Source organism: Nannobrachium achirus (genome assembly GCF_963921795.1).
Source record: "Nannobrachium achirus genome assembly, chromosome: 11".
NCBI classification, from domain to species: Eukaryota; Metazoa; Chordata; class Actinopteri; order Myctophiformes; family Myctophidae; genus Nannobrachium; species Nannobrachium achirus.
The window spans coordinates 52,986,129-53,005,006 of record NC_137820.1 but is presented as its reverse complement, the minus strand read 5'-3'; the positions used below and the strand labels follow the sequence as shown (position 1 = coordinate 53,005,006).

General features: G+C 40.8%; 2 protein-coding genes across 4 annotated transcripts in view; one reads left to right on the top strand and one right to left on the bottom strand.

The window, feature by feature from the left end:
• The window catches only part of LOC308293910 (suppressor of tumorigenicity 7 protein homolog), a 68,528-nt gene extending 66,604 nt beyond the window's left edge, over nt 1-1,924 (top strand). For all 3 annotated transcript variants that reach the window (XM_080736568.1, XM_080736567.1, XM_080736569.1), the window contains one exon: nt 1,454-1,924. In XM_080736568.1, coding sequence (XP_080592694.1) covers nt 1,454-1,549 — 96 coding nt within the window. In that variant the 3' untranslated portion in view covers nt 1,550-1,924. The remainder of the gene's footprint in view (nt 1-1,453) is intronic.
• A 4,016-nt stretch (nt 1,925-5,940) lies between these two features.
• wnt2 (wingless-type MMTV integration site family member 2) overlaps nt 5,941-18,878 on the bottom strand; it is a gene marked incomplete at both ends in the record, with an annotated part of 32,315 nt that continues 19,377 nt past the window's right edge. Inside the window, one exon of the mRNA XM_080736492.1 lies at nt 5,941-6,146. Coding sequence (XP_080592618.1) covers nt 5,941-6,146 — 206 coding nt within the window. The remainder of the gene's footprint in view (nt 6,147-18,878) is intronic.

Below are 18,878 nucleotides of genomic sequence, written 5' to 3'. Positions count from 1 at the left end.
CCTTCCTCTAAATCAGTGGTTCTCAAACTTTTTCATGTCAAGGACCCCCAAAATTACAGGTATTTAGCCACGGACCGCCATCTCAAAATATGTTGCTCCAGGGACCCCCCCAGAAGCAAATATTTGATTTACAAATGTTCGCTTTTAAATAGATATATTCAAAGACTTGCAAGGAAAAATCATGATTTTTCAAAAATAGCAGATCTACAAGCTCGCAGCGCGGCACTCGGTGCCGCGCTGTGAGCTTGTATATCTGCTATTTTTCAATGGTTAAAGTAGTCAATAATCCTAGGCCTAAATGGGTTAAAGTCATGGAAAAGTGGGAAAAGTCATAGAACTTCTTCAAACTGTTTTTTTTTCTCCCCCTCTATGCCTGGGAAAGTCCGGGAGAATGATGCATAAAAAAAAACATTTTGGAAACATGCCTGAATTCAAGTGAATTGTGTTACTAACAGCTTAAAAATAAATTCAACATGGAGGTAATAACTACCAGTGTACCATATCGTCATTGTCGGGTGGAAACCTTGTATCTCCAAGTTTCAAATTTGTACGTTCTTTCGCAAAGTAAAGCCCTGCTTCATCATACAAGGCTGTCGCACAAAAGTAGTGAAAACAGCAGATCTACAAGCACACAACGCCTCGCGGTGCGAGGCGTTGTGTGCTTGTAGATCGGCTGTTTTCACTAGTTTAGTTCATTTTTTAGATGATAATTTCGAAATGAACGGTTTTGGACTTACAAGGTTTCCACCCGACAACGACGATATGAAGTGTTGGGAAATCCTGTATTTGTACATGTGAACAATATGTTGATGAATAACTGTGTCTGCTATCAGCTAGTTGAGTTTGACTCCCACCGATCCCTATCTCCCTCTCACTGCATATTAATATCAGTGTGAATGTGTGTAATTTGAGTTCTCTTGTGTTGTTGCGTCAGCTCTCCGGGGAGACGGCCAGTTGAAGTGTGCTCTTCAACAGGGGGTCCGGGACCCCCTGTTGAAGACCACTCCTCAGGGTTACTACAGGGGGTCCTCCGAATCTTTGTGTGATAGAACCATTTTTTTCTTCTTTTTTATATTAACCACTTGAACCCTAGCGTCCATATTCGGCGGACTTTAGATAAAAATAGTTATAATTGTAGATCGTCTATTTTTGGCAAAGAGCTTCGGTGTAGAGGGGGGGAAAAAGCACACTAAGTACAGAGTGAAAGGTCAAGTTTATGAAGTATTGACGGTTCAAGTGGTTAAATATCTGAAAACACAAATTGACATGATTCCAAAATGCACTGATGATTGTGCTGTCAAAAGATGAAACTAAATGGAATCTTTTAAAAGGTTGTGGGGGGGGGGGGGGGGGGGGGGGGTCCCTGCTTCATCTCTCTCTCTCAACTAGGGGTCTTTGGCCTGAAAACGTTGAAGACCCCTGCACTAAGCTCTGTCCTCCTTTGTCTCCTCAGTTCCTCAGCACACTGTTTGCTCCTCTAAACTTCATCATGGAGAAGGTGGAGAGCATCCTGCCATCCAGCCTCTGGCATCAGCTGACCCGCATCTAAAGAACCCCCCACCAGGAGCCAGGCCACTGCAACCGCAAACCAGGCCACTTAAACAGAAAGCAGACTGCTAAACAACTCAGACCGGACTGACACACACACACACACACACACACACACACACACACACACACACACACACACACACACACACACACCTTTGTGCCAAGCTTATGGAGGACGGACACATGGGACAGAGTCCGACAGCAGAGGAGCGGGGAAAATTAAAAACAAACGATGGAATTGGTTTCGACTTTATTTGATATGTTTTCCTTTTTTTGGGTTTTCAATCTCATGTAAAACAGTTTGTTTTTGTTGTACAAAAAAATAGGTGATCAATTGCCATCATTAAAAACTGAAAAGACAAAAAATACAATAAAGGACTTTTTGTGTATTGCTGCAAGCAAGCTTCTTCCTCTGCCATTTTGATTGAAATGATGTTCTTTGGGACAGCTGGCACAGATGTAGGCTGAGGAGGACGTGGGAGTTTCAGCCGACTGCCACAAATGAAGAAATTCACAACTAAACGCTGGTAAGCTAAGTTTGCTATGTGACCAAAACCAGGACAACTTTAGTTTTTTACAACGAGGGTTCATATTTTAGATTGTAATTAAAGAATATAAAAGATGAGTGTTAAAATTATTTCATTTGATTCTTTCTATTGTTTTAGAGATTCTTATTTCAGTGGTTGGGGGCATGCGTACAAGTGGCTAAATATGTAATTTTACACAGAATAAGCCCATTCCCAAGATACAACGCAACCTTTCATGGTTGGATGTGACTTATGGGGGCTAGTAGTGTTACTGTAAATAGCAATAAAGAAACTGCTGGCTTATTGTGTCTAAAAATACATATTTAGCCAATTGTACACATGCCCCCATGCGTACGCATGCCCCACATTTTAGCACAGTAAGCACGATAAAACAATAGCACGAAGCAAATGAAAACATTTTAACACTCACTTTTTCTTTTCTCTAATTACAATCTAAAATATGAACACTTGTTGTAAAAAAACAAAGTTGTCCTTTAACAAACCATCATTGGTTGGTTTCTTTCTATTCAAAAAATACGTCTTGCTGGGAAAACTTGGCTGGTGGACTTTAAACAAACACGAAACATTTTAAACCATACACTATATCCATATATATCGGTTCTCACTAGAGAATGGTACAATTTCTGTCTAATCACTCTCAGAGGCAGGCTGTGGACACTTTGAAAATGTACCTGTCAGTGACATTGGCATGGGGATATCAAGTTAATGGAAACAAACTGTATTCCTGAAAAGATTGTGCACTAAAATGAAATAGCCGCTGTTTTAGCAATATATATATTTAAGGTTTGAAATCCCTCTACTGTCATAGGCAGTTATGTTTCTGAGCTATCTGCTCGCCCCAGAGCTAGAACAAATGGTACTGTTGTATAGTGAGCATGAGTGAAGACCCAATTATGAAATATTGGTAATTAATTTGGAAACGACCAAACAAATATACATTTTGTTGACCTCTCGGATAGAACATTTTTCAATGGAACCGATCCATCTCCAACTTTCGAATGATTTCAATTGTCTTTAGTAAGGTAAACTTTTACCAAGACATTTCTTCACCAATGTTCTAAAGGCATGTAATAATATGTACCGAAAGTTTGAAATTCAACTCCCGGGGGAAACCTCATAAAAGCTGCTGAAAGTTTGTGTCCCATTAACTTTACTATACAAAATAAAGCAGATTTATTTTGTGTATGTTTAAGTAGCATGTGAGGGGCCAAACTAGGGTTTTTTCATGATTCTGAATCCATTGCAAGCATTTGTTTACCACGAAAAACATTCCTTGGGCTAAAAACAGCCCCACAAAAAAACAGTTTTGTGAGACGTTTTTAGCCCAAGGAATGTTTTTCGTGCAAAAGAAATGAAAAATTATGAAAAACCCCTCACATGCTACTTAAAGCAGATTTTTCTTTTGTATTTTTTTTTGTGTCTAGTAAAGTTAATGGGACACAAACTTTCAGCAGCGTTTTAAGAGGTTTCCACCGGGAGTTGAATTTCAAACTTTTAGTACATATTATTACACATTGGTGAATACATTTCTTTGTAACGATTTAGTTCCCAGATTTGTCAAATATCTGATAAAATGCCTTTACTATTTCTACCAATCGTACTGTGAATTCTCTGGGTGACTCATTTGTGTCACTTGTTAGCTAGACTAGTGGATAGATGCCTGGAGAAAGCTCAGGTTTTGCCTTGTTGCTAAGCCGCAATTCAAAGCCTAATTGAAGCGAGATTATCTGGAGTCACAGTATTTGATACAGTAGGTCAGGTATTGCAGTGTGCAACACATTTGTACAGGTCATAGACATAGATTGTGTGGCCATATTGGCAGAGGAAACTTCCCATAACTCCACTGCACAAGTTGTACAGACCTAACACTAAAACCTTTTTGTTTTATAACTATTACTGTCTGTTAAGGTAAGGAAGCCACATTGCGTTGCGTCGGGCAGAAACTGCACGTCTCATATTTCATCTTTTTATTTTCTCCACGTAAAATTAATGCCATACTTCATCATACAAGAGTGTCGCACAAAAGTAGTGAAAATAGCAGGTTTCCAAACGACAATTCTAAAAACAGACAAACACTTCGGTTGAGAATTCAACAAGTTATGATTTTTATTTTAATTGTGGAAAGACCTGCTTCAGTAGACATACATGGGGCTTATATTCATCAGGAGACACGGCTTGCCCCTGCCAGTATGATGGGCAAGTTGGCGCATCGTTCCAATGAACAGCAGCAGCCAACGCATTCTGCATGTATATATACTGTACTGTACATCTACATATGTGGAAAGGTAACTTAATAGCTGGTTTACAAGCTAAGCCGGTGCTGTGACTATATGCTGTCCTGGCTAGCATGACGGGAAGTGAAGAGAGGAATTACATTGGATGTGCAGACTGCTATGGTTCCATATACTATACATCTAAATTTGTTTAAATTAGCCACATATTTACATAAACAAAATTTGAATACATTTTTTTTTCTCCACCCATTTGGGAGAAAATAAATACAAAGAAATGCAAGTGGAAATGACTGTTGCATATCATTAAAAAAAACCGAGTGCCGCGCTGCGAGCTTGTAGATCTGCTATTTTTGAAAAATCGTGAAAATTATAATTTTGACTCAATTCTAGAAGTGTCTTTCGAATCCTTCTAAGATTTTTTGAAAAACCTATGTTTCTATGTCAGCAATCTGGCCAGCCATCGTCAAAGAAAAGTCTGTTCTTGAGACTACCATGTCAGTGGTTCTCAAACCTTTTCATGTGAAGGACCTCCAAAATGATATGTATTTGGCCACGGACCCCCATCTCAAAATATTTAGTTCCAGGGACCACCCAGAAGCAAAATTTGAGTTACAAACGTTCGCTTTGAAAATACATATATTCAAAGATTTGCACACATTTTCACGACTTTTTCAAAAATAGCAGATCTACAAGCTCGCAGCGCGGCACTCGGTGCCGCGCTGTGAGCTTGTATATCTGCTATTTTTCAACAGTTAAAGCATTCAATAATCCTAGGCCTTTAAGGCCTGAATAAACCGTTCTTGATAATTGCATTATTGCTTTCAAATACCTGTACACAGTAGGCGTTTCTATTCCATTGGCACTCTTCTAGTTTTTGAGATCTGCTAAGAGTGAACTCAATAAACATTATTGTATGCATGCAGAGTTGAAGTGAAACCAGTAATGACCGAAACCCAGCCAATACAGGAACACTGGTCTAATGTTCTGCTCCTTGTAAGGTAAGCTGCTGCACAGTTGCAGATTTTGCATTATCTAAATGACATGAAGTTTCTTTTTATGTGGAATGTTGCTTTACCTTTGGTCGGTATGGAATCGGGATGCCATGCCTCATCTTATTGAAAGGCATTGGCTTTCTTGCTCCCTAATCTTTGTTGTCATAGATCTCCATTACACCTTGTTATTCCTGTCCCATTCGTGGTTCATTGCTTCGTATTTCTCAACTGGTGGTTCTGGACCAAAGCGTGGCTCCCGTGATGGTCTTGACAGGCTGTAAAGGAAGAGGGCTCCTTCACAAATGTCAATTCAAGATTCTCACAACTGAGAACGTAATAATATGTTCTACAACTTCATGATAGAGAGAACATTTACACTCAAAACAACCCCAGCTCTTATGTGAACTGTCCTGTCAAGCTCCCAGTCAAGACCAAGGGGGCTTACTGCAAGACAATGGGTCATAACTGATCATCTCTGGTTGAGAAGCACTGTCCACCTTGATCTAAAGCAGCTGCAGTCTCTAGACGTGTAGGTGAGAAGCGGGTGGGTTGGCGGCTGGTGTTGGTGGTACTTAGGTGGAAGGGTTCAGTGGGGGATTCATGGGGGTGGAGGGGTCACGTTTGACCCTTACAGGTGTGCACGTCCACCTGCTGTTGGCAATCACGGCAGTGCACGGCACAGCACCAGTGGAACTTGCACTCGCACTTGGTGGTGCGCGAGACACGGGACGTGTCATAACCACGGCCACAGCACATGACCTCACAGCTGTCCACGCCACGGGACGTCCTGTTGCACACGCGCCCGCCTGTGCCCACGGAGCCTGCAGAGACATGGAGGTTAGGCAGTCGTCACTCAAACATGCCATGATGACTTTGAGAATATATGGATAGGATTTATACAGGTCATTAATGACAATGGCCGTGTTTCCCAAAGCGCAGTCGTATAGGCTACTATGACACTATATTGTAGAGCCTGCCACGCATCACTGCATATCATTTAGCTGGGGACCCCCACGGGTCCACGGACTTCACTTTGAAACCAAATGAAGTGCCGGGGCAGCCTATTTCTCTTGTGTGTGTGTGTGTGTGTGTGTTGTGTTGTGGTGCGCTCTTTCTCAGTTTATCAAAGCAAGCGAGAAGCATAACATAAAAAATATAGTTCACCTTTGTATTTGTTTCTTATATATATATATATATATATATATAGTTCACTATTGTTTATTTTGTAGAGCCTAGCAGCTGTATAGAATACTCTACCATCCACTAGACTCAGATAGCCTTTTTAAAACTATACTGTACCTACCTACCTAACTACCTACCTACACTACTTCAAACCCGGAGTAATAGAGCACCCGTCTGCAATTTGCAACTGGACCTAGACAAGGCTTCTAGCTTGCCAAAAGAGATTACCCTGCACCTTTTCTGTAAATAATACACTTTTTATTGCTCCTAGTATTGATGATTTCTTGTGTAGTATTGCATGTCTTTAATACACAATGGAAACGATCCCTCTGGGCTTTTTGTCTTCTTGTCTTACACATATTGTATAAATGTACCTCTGTGTACAGTGTACACACTGTAAGTATTCAATCAATCAAGCCTTGTTGTCATGGTGGCCACCGTGACAGCCAACGTCTAATGCCTGTGCACGCCAAAAAACACAATCAAGCTCTCAGCTTAAAGCAGAGGTCTTCAACGTTTTCAGGCCAAGGACCCCTTAGTTGAGAGAGATAAAGCAGGGACCCCCACAACCTTATCATAGATTCCATATAGTTTCATTGTTTGACAGCACGATCATCAGTATATTTCTGAATCATGTTCACGTGGGTTTTCAGATATTTAACCACTTGAACCGTCAATACTTAATAAACATGACCTTTCACTGTATTTTGTCTGCTCTTTTCCCCCTCCAAAGCTCTTTGCCGCCAAAAATAGCCAATCTACAAGCTCACAACGCCTCGCAGCTGCTATTTTTGGCTAAAGTTCTCCGAATTTGGACACTAGGGTGGTTAATATAAAACAGGAGAAAAAAAAAATGTTCTATCACAAAAAGATTTGGAGGACCCCCTGTAGTAACTCTGAGGACCCCCTGTTGAAGACCCCTGGCTTAAAGAATCAGTAAAGTCTTTGACCAACAAAAGGGTAGGTAATCTGAGAGGAGGCGAGTTAAGTGTACCACAGCCTCAATAAAGCAGCGTGATGCCAAGCCACTGGACTGGCCAGCAGACACACAGGAGAACAGGGAAGGAGAGTAGATGAGCAGGACGGAGGACAGATGAGAGAATGATGATAGGAGCTGTCAGGCTGCACTCCTCGCCTTCATCAACTCTTCATTTTATAACACACACACACACACACACACACACGCACACACACACACACACACACACACACACACACACACACACACACACACACACAGACAGAGTTGAGAAGATTGATACCGTATAGGCAGGTAGGTATGATGAACAGACACAGCACACTTAGTATTTGTCTCCTGGATCTCTCACCCCACACACACACACACACACACACACACACACACACACACACACACACACACACACACACACACGCATCTTTCATCTGAATACAAACACGTTACATTCCAACACTCCCTATGTCTCCAAGCAGCACAGCAGCTAAGTTTGACGTTTAAGCATGACCTTAAAAACTAGCCATACTTTACTATAAAAAAGAAATAAAAGAATATATATATATATATATATATATATATATGTCTGTTTTGTATTGTCTTGTATGTCATGACTTTGGAATAAAGATTTATTTAAAAAATATATATATATAAAAAAACTTGACCAAAAATCCACAAAATGTTCCTCCTCTTAGGAAATGGCACAGCGCAGAGGCTTTCCACCTATGCTTTCCACCGCTTTCCTCCTTTGTGGAAAACATAGGTTGAAAGCCTTTGCGCTGTGTCATTTCCACAGGAGGAGGAACATTTGGTGGATTTTTTCAACTTGGTCAGGTTTTTATTGTCTCCACCAGCCGAAGGCAGGAGGAGAGTATGTTTTCGCCCCTGTCCGTGCGTCCGTCCGTCCGTGCGTCCGTCCGTCCGTCCGTCCGTCCTCCAAGTTTGTTACCAGCTAATCTCCGGCGCCGTTGGCCCGGTCGCTGCCAAAAGGAGCACACACACTCCCTGGTTGCCAATTCAGAACCTCTGCCCCACAATTTTCAAATGGCCCTATTCTATCGCCACCATGAGGCAGATGTTTGCAAAACACATTTCTGTACACTACTCCTACAGATTTTGTCCAAAGATCACGCAAATCGGTAGACAGTATCTCTACAGTCATGTGATCGACATGGATCTGTCTGATTGTCCATATTCCATCCTGATTGGCTGAGATTGGCTTTCAAAGTTTGTAAGATTGGTCCGTTTTGGACAAAATGCCTCAAATCACAAACGCAGAGTGCAATTAACATGAAATCGTGCACACACGTTCCCACTAGGCTGAGGAAGAAATGCCACTTCAACTTTTTGAAATCAGCCTCATGGTGGCGCTATAACAGGCCGATTCATGGTTTTACCTATAACTCCAACGATCAGTTTCAAACTTTGTAAGCGCACTCCCTGGATGCCAATTCAGAACCTCTGCCCCACATTTTTCACATGGGCCTGTTCTAGCGCCACCAGGAGGCTAATTTGTGCAAAACTACCTTTTGGCCAGTACTCCTACAGATTTTGTCCAAAAATCACACAAATCGGTAGACAGTATCTCTACAGTCATGTGATCGACATGGATCTGTCTGAGTCCATATTCCATCCTGATTGGCTGAGATTGGCTTTCAAAGTTTGTAAGATTGGTCCGTTTTGGACAAAATGCCTCAAATCACAAACTGGTCTACTGCCTGTTCATCACCGCTACAGACCTACAGTACTTCATCATGTTCTGGACGGTAAGCAGGCTCTGATATTTTTCTCAGTAATTTCATGAATAGACTAGAAAGAAGAAGTGTGGTTGCCGTCAATGCCATGATGCGAGTCACACTTGAATTCCGCCCATGTCGTTTTATGCCCAAAAATGTCTTATTTTTATTATTCCCAGTGTATTTTTCCACCCCAAAAAATACAATTCATTAACTTTAAGCCTTGGTTTTCATTTCTGTGATTTTCGGAGTGAGTGTGTCCGAACAGTTCTCTCCTGAAAAGGGGACTGGTGTGATGTCACACCAGGGCCCATTTCCTATTGGACCCCCTCGAGAAGGGGGCGGTACTTTTTGGGAGGCTATATTTTATTGAGACTAGGCCTATATGAGGTGGAACCATGAGGTGAAGTGGTACTAAAATTGGAACGATACAGAGAAGATAAGTATGGTGCCATGCTAAAATTGGAACGATACAGAAAAGATTAGCATGGCACCATAGTATCAAAGACAAATGTGTTCTAGAACCGCAAACCGTGAGCCTACAAACCACGGACATAGGTCTGCTGCCACAGAAGCATGGAAAAGCTATGTCTTTAACCATCACCATAGTAGTTAGTCAGTACCATGGAAGAACACATAGGTCTTGATCATATAACTGTTGATATGCGTTCTGTATAGCTTAATGTTTGGATGCAATCTGTTAGATACATTTAACATTTGGCCAGTGTAGTTAAAATCCTTGTTTAATTTTGTAGCATTATTTCACTGTGTCCTGTTATTTTTTAGGTTTTACTTTATTCTTGTGTTCCTTTCATTCTGTAGCCATTATTGTTCCTATTGTACCTGTTCTACTCTGGTGCTGTCTTACCCCCCGGCTCCACCGAGCGCGTCGAGCATCGCGTCAACGTCAACGCAGGGAACGCTCCCGTTTTAATCAATGAAGGGTGCTCCACTGCTGACGTCAACGTCCGCGTCGGACGCTCAAATTCGCCCCGGTTCATTTTTTGACGGCGTCCGACGCCGGCACGACGCCGTCATTTTGGTGGAGCCCTAGCCTTATCTCACCTCCCTGAGCTTGCTAGTTTTCTCCACCTGTGTCCTGTTAGTCTCTTAGCCAATCCCTGTGTTGATTGTCAGTTGTGTTCACCTGTGTCTGGTTAACCCTGTGAGTATTTAAACCCTCAGTTTCTTAGGCTCTCTGCCAGTAGTTAAATGCTTACACAGTGTTCAGTAGTAGTAGCTACGATTTAGTGGTCTCAATATATGCCTATGTATATTCTTGTGATCCTGTGTTTGGTGGAAACAAACATAGTCTATTAGATCTGCTCTGCCTCTTGACTAACACTTGAGTCACACCCTGACTAAAAGGGGTTTAGTATGTTTTATGGGAGTAATCTATGAAAAATGTCACTTATTGTCATGCTAAAAAAATAGTGTCATACTTTCTTGCGAGGCTAAATTGTTTGCAGTACAGCTATCAGTTGTTTGTTTAAATAATTGGTGTTTTTTGCAATAAATACATAAAACGGAGGTGGTAGTTTTAAATTTACGTAATTTATTAGAACAGCTCAAAGCAATGCAGTTCAGAAGTGTTCTCGAATTAACTTAATTTAGCTAATCAATGAAGCTATGGTTATAATACCACATTGAGAAACTAGTTGCAAACATAGTCATATTTTTTTATTCAAAAGTGAAAACCGCAAATGCACTTGATTTAACAAAAAACATTTAAAAAAAATAACTTGCTATAGTCTTTCTTGATCATCTGAAACTAATAAAATGTGCTTTCAATGAACGTGTAAATCTGGATGTTCTAATAAGATGGTTTTAAAGAACAACCTAAATTGCAGTTGTCATAATGAACCCTGGTCATAAGAGGGTGTATCTAGTAGATTCAGTCACTCTGTCAGGGGTAGAGGTGTTTGCTGTGGATTTTCATCTATTGACCTGTTGGCTATCCTTTTCACTTTAAATATAACCTCCGACCTGATATTAGTGTGAAAATCCTGGTAGCGTGGAGGTAAAGCAGAGGACTCACAACCAGAAGGTTGTGGGTTTGAATCTCACTACTGGAAAGTCTTAATATTTGGTCTTTTTAAAGGCAAAGCGCATGGAATCAGCCCACCTAGGGCGTCACCCCCTCTTTTAGCTCTGGTAGGAGAGGGAGGAGCCCAACTTGTTCTTCACGCCCACTTTTAACTCCGGTAGGAGAGGGTGGAGCATAGATAAAGCCCGCCTTTAGGGGGAGGAGTTTAGGAAATTTACATATTAATTGTATAATTAATTCTTTCTTATTGTATGATTTTTTTTGGCATTTGTTAGTGTTTTTTGTTTGTATCCCAAGTTTTTAGTTCAACTTTTATATACTTATTATTTTATTGAAGCTTTTGTTGTTGTTTGAGATGTTTCATTTGAGTTGACTTTTAGTTTTGATTTTGTTTGAGCTTTGAACCTACTACCTTTTGTGTATGAAACTTTGATTTATCTTTTGCGCCACGCTGGCATACAGAGACAATCGGGAATGTTATATTTGGTCCGGGTACTAACGTATAATTTGTTTTTCTCTTCAAAATAAAACTCGAAAAAGGCCAAATTCCCATTTTTAACTTTAAAATGTAAAATGAAAAACAGAAAACAGGACCATAGACCGTTTTTCTAAATGTCTGTAAACATTGGATATCAGGTGGAACCAAGTTGAAAAACGCTCTGTTTTCCTTTAAAGCCATTTGTGTTTTCTTAATTTCCCTTCAAAAACAGAAAACAGAAAACAGAACACTGACCCCCGTGTTCCGTTGTTATATTATCCATCTGCACTCAAAGTCAAGTGCAAAAGACGGCTTGTTCCATAGTTCGCTTTGATTCACCGTCATTGTCAATGAAACCAACCAAAAGGACGTGGCGGAGGACCTTCAAAATAAAAGTCACGCCAGCTGAGCTACCAGTCCAAGCGCCAACGACTTGCTGCGTGTCTCTCTCCCATTTTCTGTCAGTCTACTCTCCTATCAATAAAGCTATAAAAGCCCCCAAATAAAATAAAAATAAAAGTCACATGTTTTGAGGATTTTACTGTCAGGAAACTTTGCCAATTAATTGGTTGCCATAGCTTCAGATGAAACAAACGTGTTTATGTGATATATTGCTTTATATAGTTATATTATTTTAAGAGCCATATTAATTAATAATTAGGTGGGGAATTGTAGGCTTAACCTATTGCATTATGCCAGTGGTTCTCAACCTGTGGGTCGAGACCCCCTGGGGGGGGGGGGGGGGTCCCCAAATTATTTCGGGGGGTCCCCAGATGATTAACCTAATTGTTTTTCTCTCTCAACAAACCAACATAAAGTTTAAGTGTGAAGCGGGTTTATAAAATGACAATTTAAGGACTTTCTAATACCTCTAAAATGACAAATTAAACATTGGCCAAACTGTCAAATATTAGAACATTTGAAATTGTGAATATAGCCGATTTACATGCTCACTGAGCATGTAGATCTGCTATTTTCACAATAGAACTGTGTTCAAAATGTAATGCTTCAACTCTTAGTGCTCGTCAGGGTGGGGGGGGTCCCCAGTGAAAATATGATTATTTTGGGGGTCGCGGCCTGAAGAGGTTGAGAACCACTTAATTATGCAATATAGGCCTACCTTTCCCCTTTTAATTGCTCTCCTTTTTGGGTAGGTAGGTCATATGCAATTTACTCATGACCTACCTACCCAAAGACATCTAGTAAAAGTCAGCAGCAAAGGCTCCCATAACCCACCTTAAAGGTCATATTTGGCATGTTTATGTATAGGCTATATAAGACACCCTAAGGGCGAAAAGCGCCCTCGCCCTAAAGGGTGAGGTCGCACAAAACGGAATTCATTTGCAAGTGTGATTCGAGTTGCGGTTGGTTGTTTAAGTTGGACAAAATGTGGACAAAATATTTTCCAAAATATGGATATGATGTCCATATATCAGGGATCTCCATATATGGGCAGGTCAGCTATAGACATTGAGGCATTTGTAAATTAATTCTGTCTTGGCCATATATGGAGCTTCCATATATGGGCATTGCCAAATATGGGTCAACAATGTGATGTCACAATGCACACAAACGCACGCACGCACGCACGCACGCACGCACGCACGCACGCACGCACGCACGCACGCACGCACGCACGCACGCACGCACGCACGCACGCACGCACGCACGCACGCACGCACGCACGCACGCACGCACACACACACACACACACACACACACACACACACACACTCTCTCTCTCTCTCTCTCTCTCTCTCTCTCTCTCTCTCTCTCTCTCTCTCTCTCTCTCACACACACACACACACACACACACACACACACACACACACACACACACACACACACACACACACACACACACACCACCACTCACTTCACACTTTTTATTTTATTTATTTTTTAAACAGAGATAAAGATGGATGGATGGATGGATGGATGGGGGACGGACAGACAGACAGACAGACAGACAGACAGACAGACAGACAGACAGACAGACAGACAGACAGACAGACACCACACACTTGGAGAGGTGGGAACCTGGACATCTAGGAACTAGGGACATGTGGGCACTAGGGACCTGTGGGCACTTGGAGATGTGGGCACCTGGACAACCTGGTACTAGGGACATGTGGGCACTTGGAGAGGTGGGCACCTGGACAACCTGGTACTAGGGACATGTGGGCAATTGGAGAGGTGGACACCTGGACAACTGGGTACTAGGGACACGTGGGCACTAGGGACATGTGGGAAGTTGGAGAGGTGGGCACCTGGACAACTGGGTACTAGGGACATTCAAACGTTTCAAATGTTCTGTAGAAGTTAATCATGTTCATTTTGTCACATGATAAATGTTTTGCACTTATACATAGGACTTTTCCCAAACATCATGAAAGCAGAAAAACATTGTGAAGCATTGATCAATGACAAAACTTCGCATTTAACGGTAGAGCTAGGCTATAGATTTTAAATGTAATTTAAAGGTAGGCCTATAAAGGGCCATTCACACTGAGTGAATATAAGTATATAACAATAAAAAATATAGTTTTTAAATCGTAAGCCAAGTGGATATATGGCAGTGTTATCACCAACTATATAAATATATATATATATATATATATATATATATATATATATATATATATATATATATATATATATATATATATACAATGGTGAAATATAGTTATAGTTATCTTTATAGTTATGTGCCCAGTGGGAAAGGCGCTTAAGCACGATTATAATTGCGACCGTACGGAGCATTTACTATCAAACCCGTCAGAACCTTGACCGTCAGTGGGTAAGTAGATAGGTAACACCTCAATGTCTATATCCGACCTGTTGTGACATCACATCGTTGACTCATTGACCAAGGCAGCTTAACGCCTCGATGTCATAGCTGACCTGTTGTGACATCACATTGTTGACCCATATTTGGCAATGTCCATATATGGACGCTCCATATATGGCCACTTTTCGCCCTTAGGGCGTCTTACTGCCAAAGATGACCTTTAAGGTGGGTTATGGGGGCCTTTGCTGCTGACTTTTACTAGATGTATTTGGGTAGGTAGGTCATAAGTAAATTGAAATTGCATAATGACCTACCAGTACCTACCCAAAAAGGAGAGCAATTAAAAGGGGAGTGGTAAGCCTATTTGTATATTGCATAATGCAGTGGTTCTCAGTCAACCTTTTCAGGCCGCGACCCCCAAAATAATCATATTTTCACTGGGGACCCCCCCACCCTGACGAGCACTAAGAGTTGAAGCATTACATTTTGTATAACACAGTTCTATTGTGAAAATAGCAGATCTACATGCTCAGTGAGCATGTAAATCGGCTATATTCACAATTTCAAATTTTCTAATATTTGACAGTTTGGCCAATGTTTAATTTGTCATTTTAGAGGTATTAGAAAGTCCTTAAATTGTCACTTTATAAACCCGCTTTACACTTAAACTTTATGTTGGTTTGTTGAGAGAGAAAAACAATTAGGTTAATCATCTGGGGACCCCCCAAAATAATTTGGGGACGGGACCCCCCTGGGGGTCTCGACCCACAGGTTGAGAACCACTGGCATAATGCAATAGGTTAAGCCTACAATTCCCCACCTAATTATTAATTAATATGGCTCTTAAAATAATATAACTATATATAGACTATAGCTATATATCACACAAACACGTTTGCTTCATCTGAAGCTACCCTATGGTATGGAAGCTACAGGCAACCAATTCATTGGCAAAGTATCCTGACAGTAAAATCCTCAAACATGTGACTTTTATTTTTATTTTATTTGGGGGCTTTTATAGCTTTATTGATAGGAGAGTAGACTGACAGAAAATGGGAGAGAGACACGCAGCAAAAGCCGTTGGCGCTTGGACTGGTAGCTCAGCTGGCGTGACTTTTATTTTGAAGGTCCTCCGCCACGTCCTTTTGGTTGGTTTCATTGACAATGACGGTGAATCAAAGCGAACTATGGAACAAGCCGTCTTTTGCACTTGACTTTGAGTGCAGATGGATAATATAACAACGGAACACGGGGGTCAGTGTTCTGTTTTCTGTTTTCTGTTCTTGAAGGGAAATTAAGAAAACACAAATGGCTTTAAAGGAAAACAGAGCGTTTTTCAACTTGGTTCCACCTGATTTCCAATGTTTACAGACATTTAGAAAAACGGTCTATGGTCCTGTTTTCTGTTTTTCATTTTACATTTTAAAGTTAAAAATGGGAATTTGGCCTTTTTCGAGTTTTATTTTGAAGAGAAAAACAAATTATACGTTAGTACCCGGACCATATTTAACCCACCTTTTAGAATTCAAATGGACAGTGAAAATGTTTATCATGAGATTCAAACCCCAGACCTTTCATACATAAACCCTAGACTTATGTCTTGAGCCATGCTGACATGAAGAAATAACCAGGAATGTAATATTTAACACACCTTTTAGAATTCAAATGGACAGTGAAAATGTTTATCACGAGATTTGAACCCCAGACCCTTCATATGTAAACCCTGGACTTATGTCTTGAGCCATGCTGGCATGAAGAAATAACCAGGAATGTAATATTTAACCCACCTTTTAGAATGCACTTGTTTTAACAAAACATATTTAAAAAGGAACTTGGTTGAAACTGCTATAGTCTTTCTTGATCATCTGAAACTAAGAAATTGTGCTTTCAATTAACGTGTAAATCTGGGTGTTCTAATAAGATGGTTTTAAAGAACAACCTAAATTGCAGTTCTCATAATGAACCCTGGTCATAAGAGGGTGTATCTAGTAGATTCAGTCACTCTGTCAGGGGTAGAGGTGTTTGCTGTGGATTTTCATCTATTGACCTGCAGGCGCTCCTTTTTACTTTAAATATGACCTCCGACTTATCATTAGTGTGAAAATCCTGGTGGCGCAGTGGTAAAGCAGATGACTCACAACCTGAAAGTTGTGGGTTTGAATCTCAATACTGGAAAGTCTTCAACTTTGGTCCTTTTAAGGCGAAGCACATGGAATCAGCCCACCTCCTTCAACCCCTCTTTTAGCTCTGGTAGGAGAGGGAGGAGCACAACCTTTTGTTAGTGTGTAATTATGTTTGTACCCAATCGCAAGTTTTTACTTCAACCCCTTCTTATACTTATTATTTTATTGAGGCTTTTGAGATTTTTGTTGTTTTATTTGAGTTGACTTTTAGTTTTGTTTGAGCTTTGATCCTACAACCTTTGATAGGTGAACCTTTGATTCATCTTTTGAGCCATGCTGGCGTAGGAGGACAATCGGGAATGTTATATTTAACCCACCTTTTAGAATTCAAATGGACAGTGAAAATGTTTATCTTGAGTTTCGAACCCCAGATCTTTCATATATAAACCCTAGACTTAAGTATTGTGCCATGCTGACATGAAGAATCAAGCAGGAAAGTAATATTTAACCCACTTTTTAGAATTCAAATGGACAGTGAAAATGTTGATCATGAGTTTTGAACCCCAGAACTTTCATATTTAAAGCCTTGACTCATCTCTTGAGCCATGGAGAATTAACCAGGAATGTAATATTTAACCGGCCCAAAAAAGAAATTGGTGATTTTTTTCAACTTGGTCAAGTTATTTATTTATATATATATATATGTCACGGTTAGATAGAGAAACAGTCAGATCGAGAAACGGAGCACTCGTCGTGCGGCGCGGGGCGGAACAAGCGGTCGCTTTGAGCCACAACAACGTAGCGTCGGCAGGAATGATAGCGCCTCACCCCACGGAGGTTAGGGTTAGGGTTAGGGTTAGGCATAGTTTTACTGAGGTTAAGGTTAGGGTTAGGGTTAGAGTAAGGCATAGTAAGCTAATGGCTAAACACTGCCGAGCTAGGCTAGTAAATAAAGAAAGAGAGTCGCAAACGAGTGACGTCAGCGCCTACACTAGTGAATGGCTGTTGTCGCCATCTGGTGGTGATTGGTGTGTGGTGAACGACAAAACAAGCGCTCTTACCACGATCTGACTGAGTTACCCAAACTGACTGTAACATATATATATATATATATATATATGTGGCGGAGAAAGTCGCAGCCCCAGCCTAAAGCCTCAAAAGTCTAGTATCTGCCCTCATTCCATAGGGATATCCCTTTGGAGTAATGGTTAAGATATTGGACTTTCATGTGGGAGACCCGGGTTCGAAGCCGGGTGGGGAGGTTCGGATCACCTCCGTTACATTGGTGCCTTGACCCGGATCTGGGCTTCCCCATAGGAGGAGGTCAAAGGGGGGTGAGTGTGGCGGAGAGAGTCGCAGCCCCAGCCTGAAGCCTCAAAAGTCTAGTATCTGCCCTCATTCCATAGGGATATCCCTTTGGAGTAATGGTTAAGATATTGGACTTTCATGCTGGAGACCTGGGTTCGAAGCCGGGCGAGGAGGTTCGGATCACCTCCGTAACATATATATATATATAGTTTTATAAATCTTAATTCAAAAGTCATGACATAAAAGACAATACAAAACAGACAGTGAAAGACAGAAAATGCTTTTCAGTGGTCTTGAACCACCAAACTTTGATTCTCCAGGCAAAGGTTTTTCCTCTGTGCTATAGAGCCATAGTAGGTCTAGGTCTACAGGGGCAAAAATTAACGTCCTTTGACAACTTTATGAACATTTCCTGTCTTTCACTATCCCCCTAAAAGGAAAAAAAAAACGTTTAAATTATGAAAAGAAAGCTTAGGCTTCTGAATCCTATGAGATTAATATCTTTGTTGTCCACCATAGACTTACTATGACTCTATAGCACAGAGGAAAGAGCTTTGCCTAAAAAAAACAGAGGTTGGTGGTTCAAGACCAGTGTAAAGCATTTTCTGTCTTTTACTGTCTGTTTTGTATTGTCTTGTATGTCATGACTTTTGAATAAAGATGTATTAAACAATAAAAAAATAAACGTGACCAAGTTGAAAAAATTGTATAAGTAATATATACACCTACTGTGTTCCCAATAATTCATAGTTTACTGCCGTCAAACATTAAAAAGTTCTATACTGCTGTATGTTTAAGAAAGTCATACTGTAATGTCAGAACAAATCATTGTTGTCAAAAGTCATTATGTGATTTAACATTAGGATTGTGCTCTGGACTGGTCCAGCCTGGGCTCATATTGAGCTGTCATCAGCT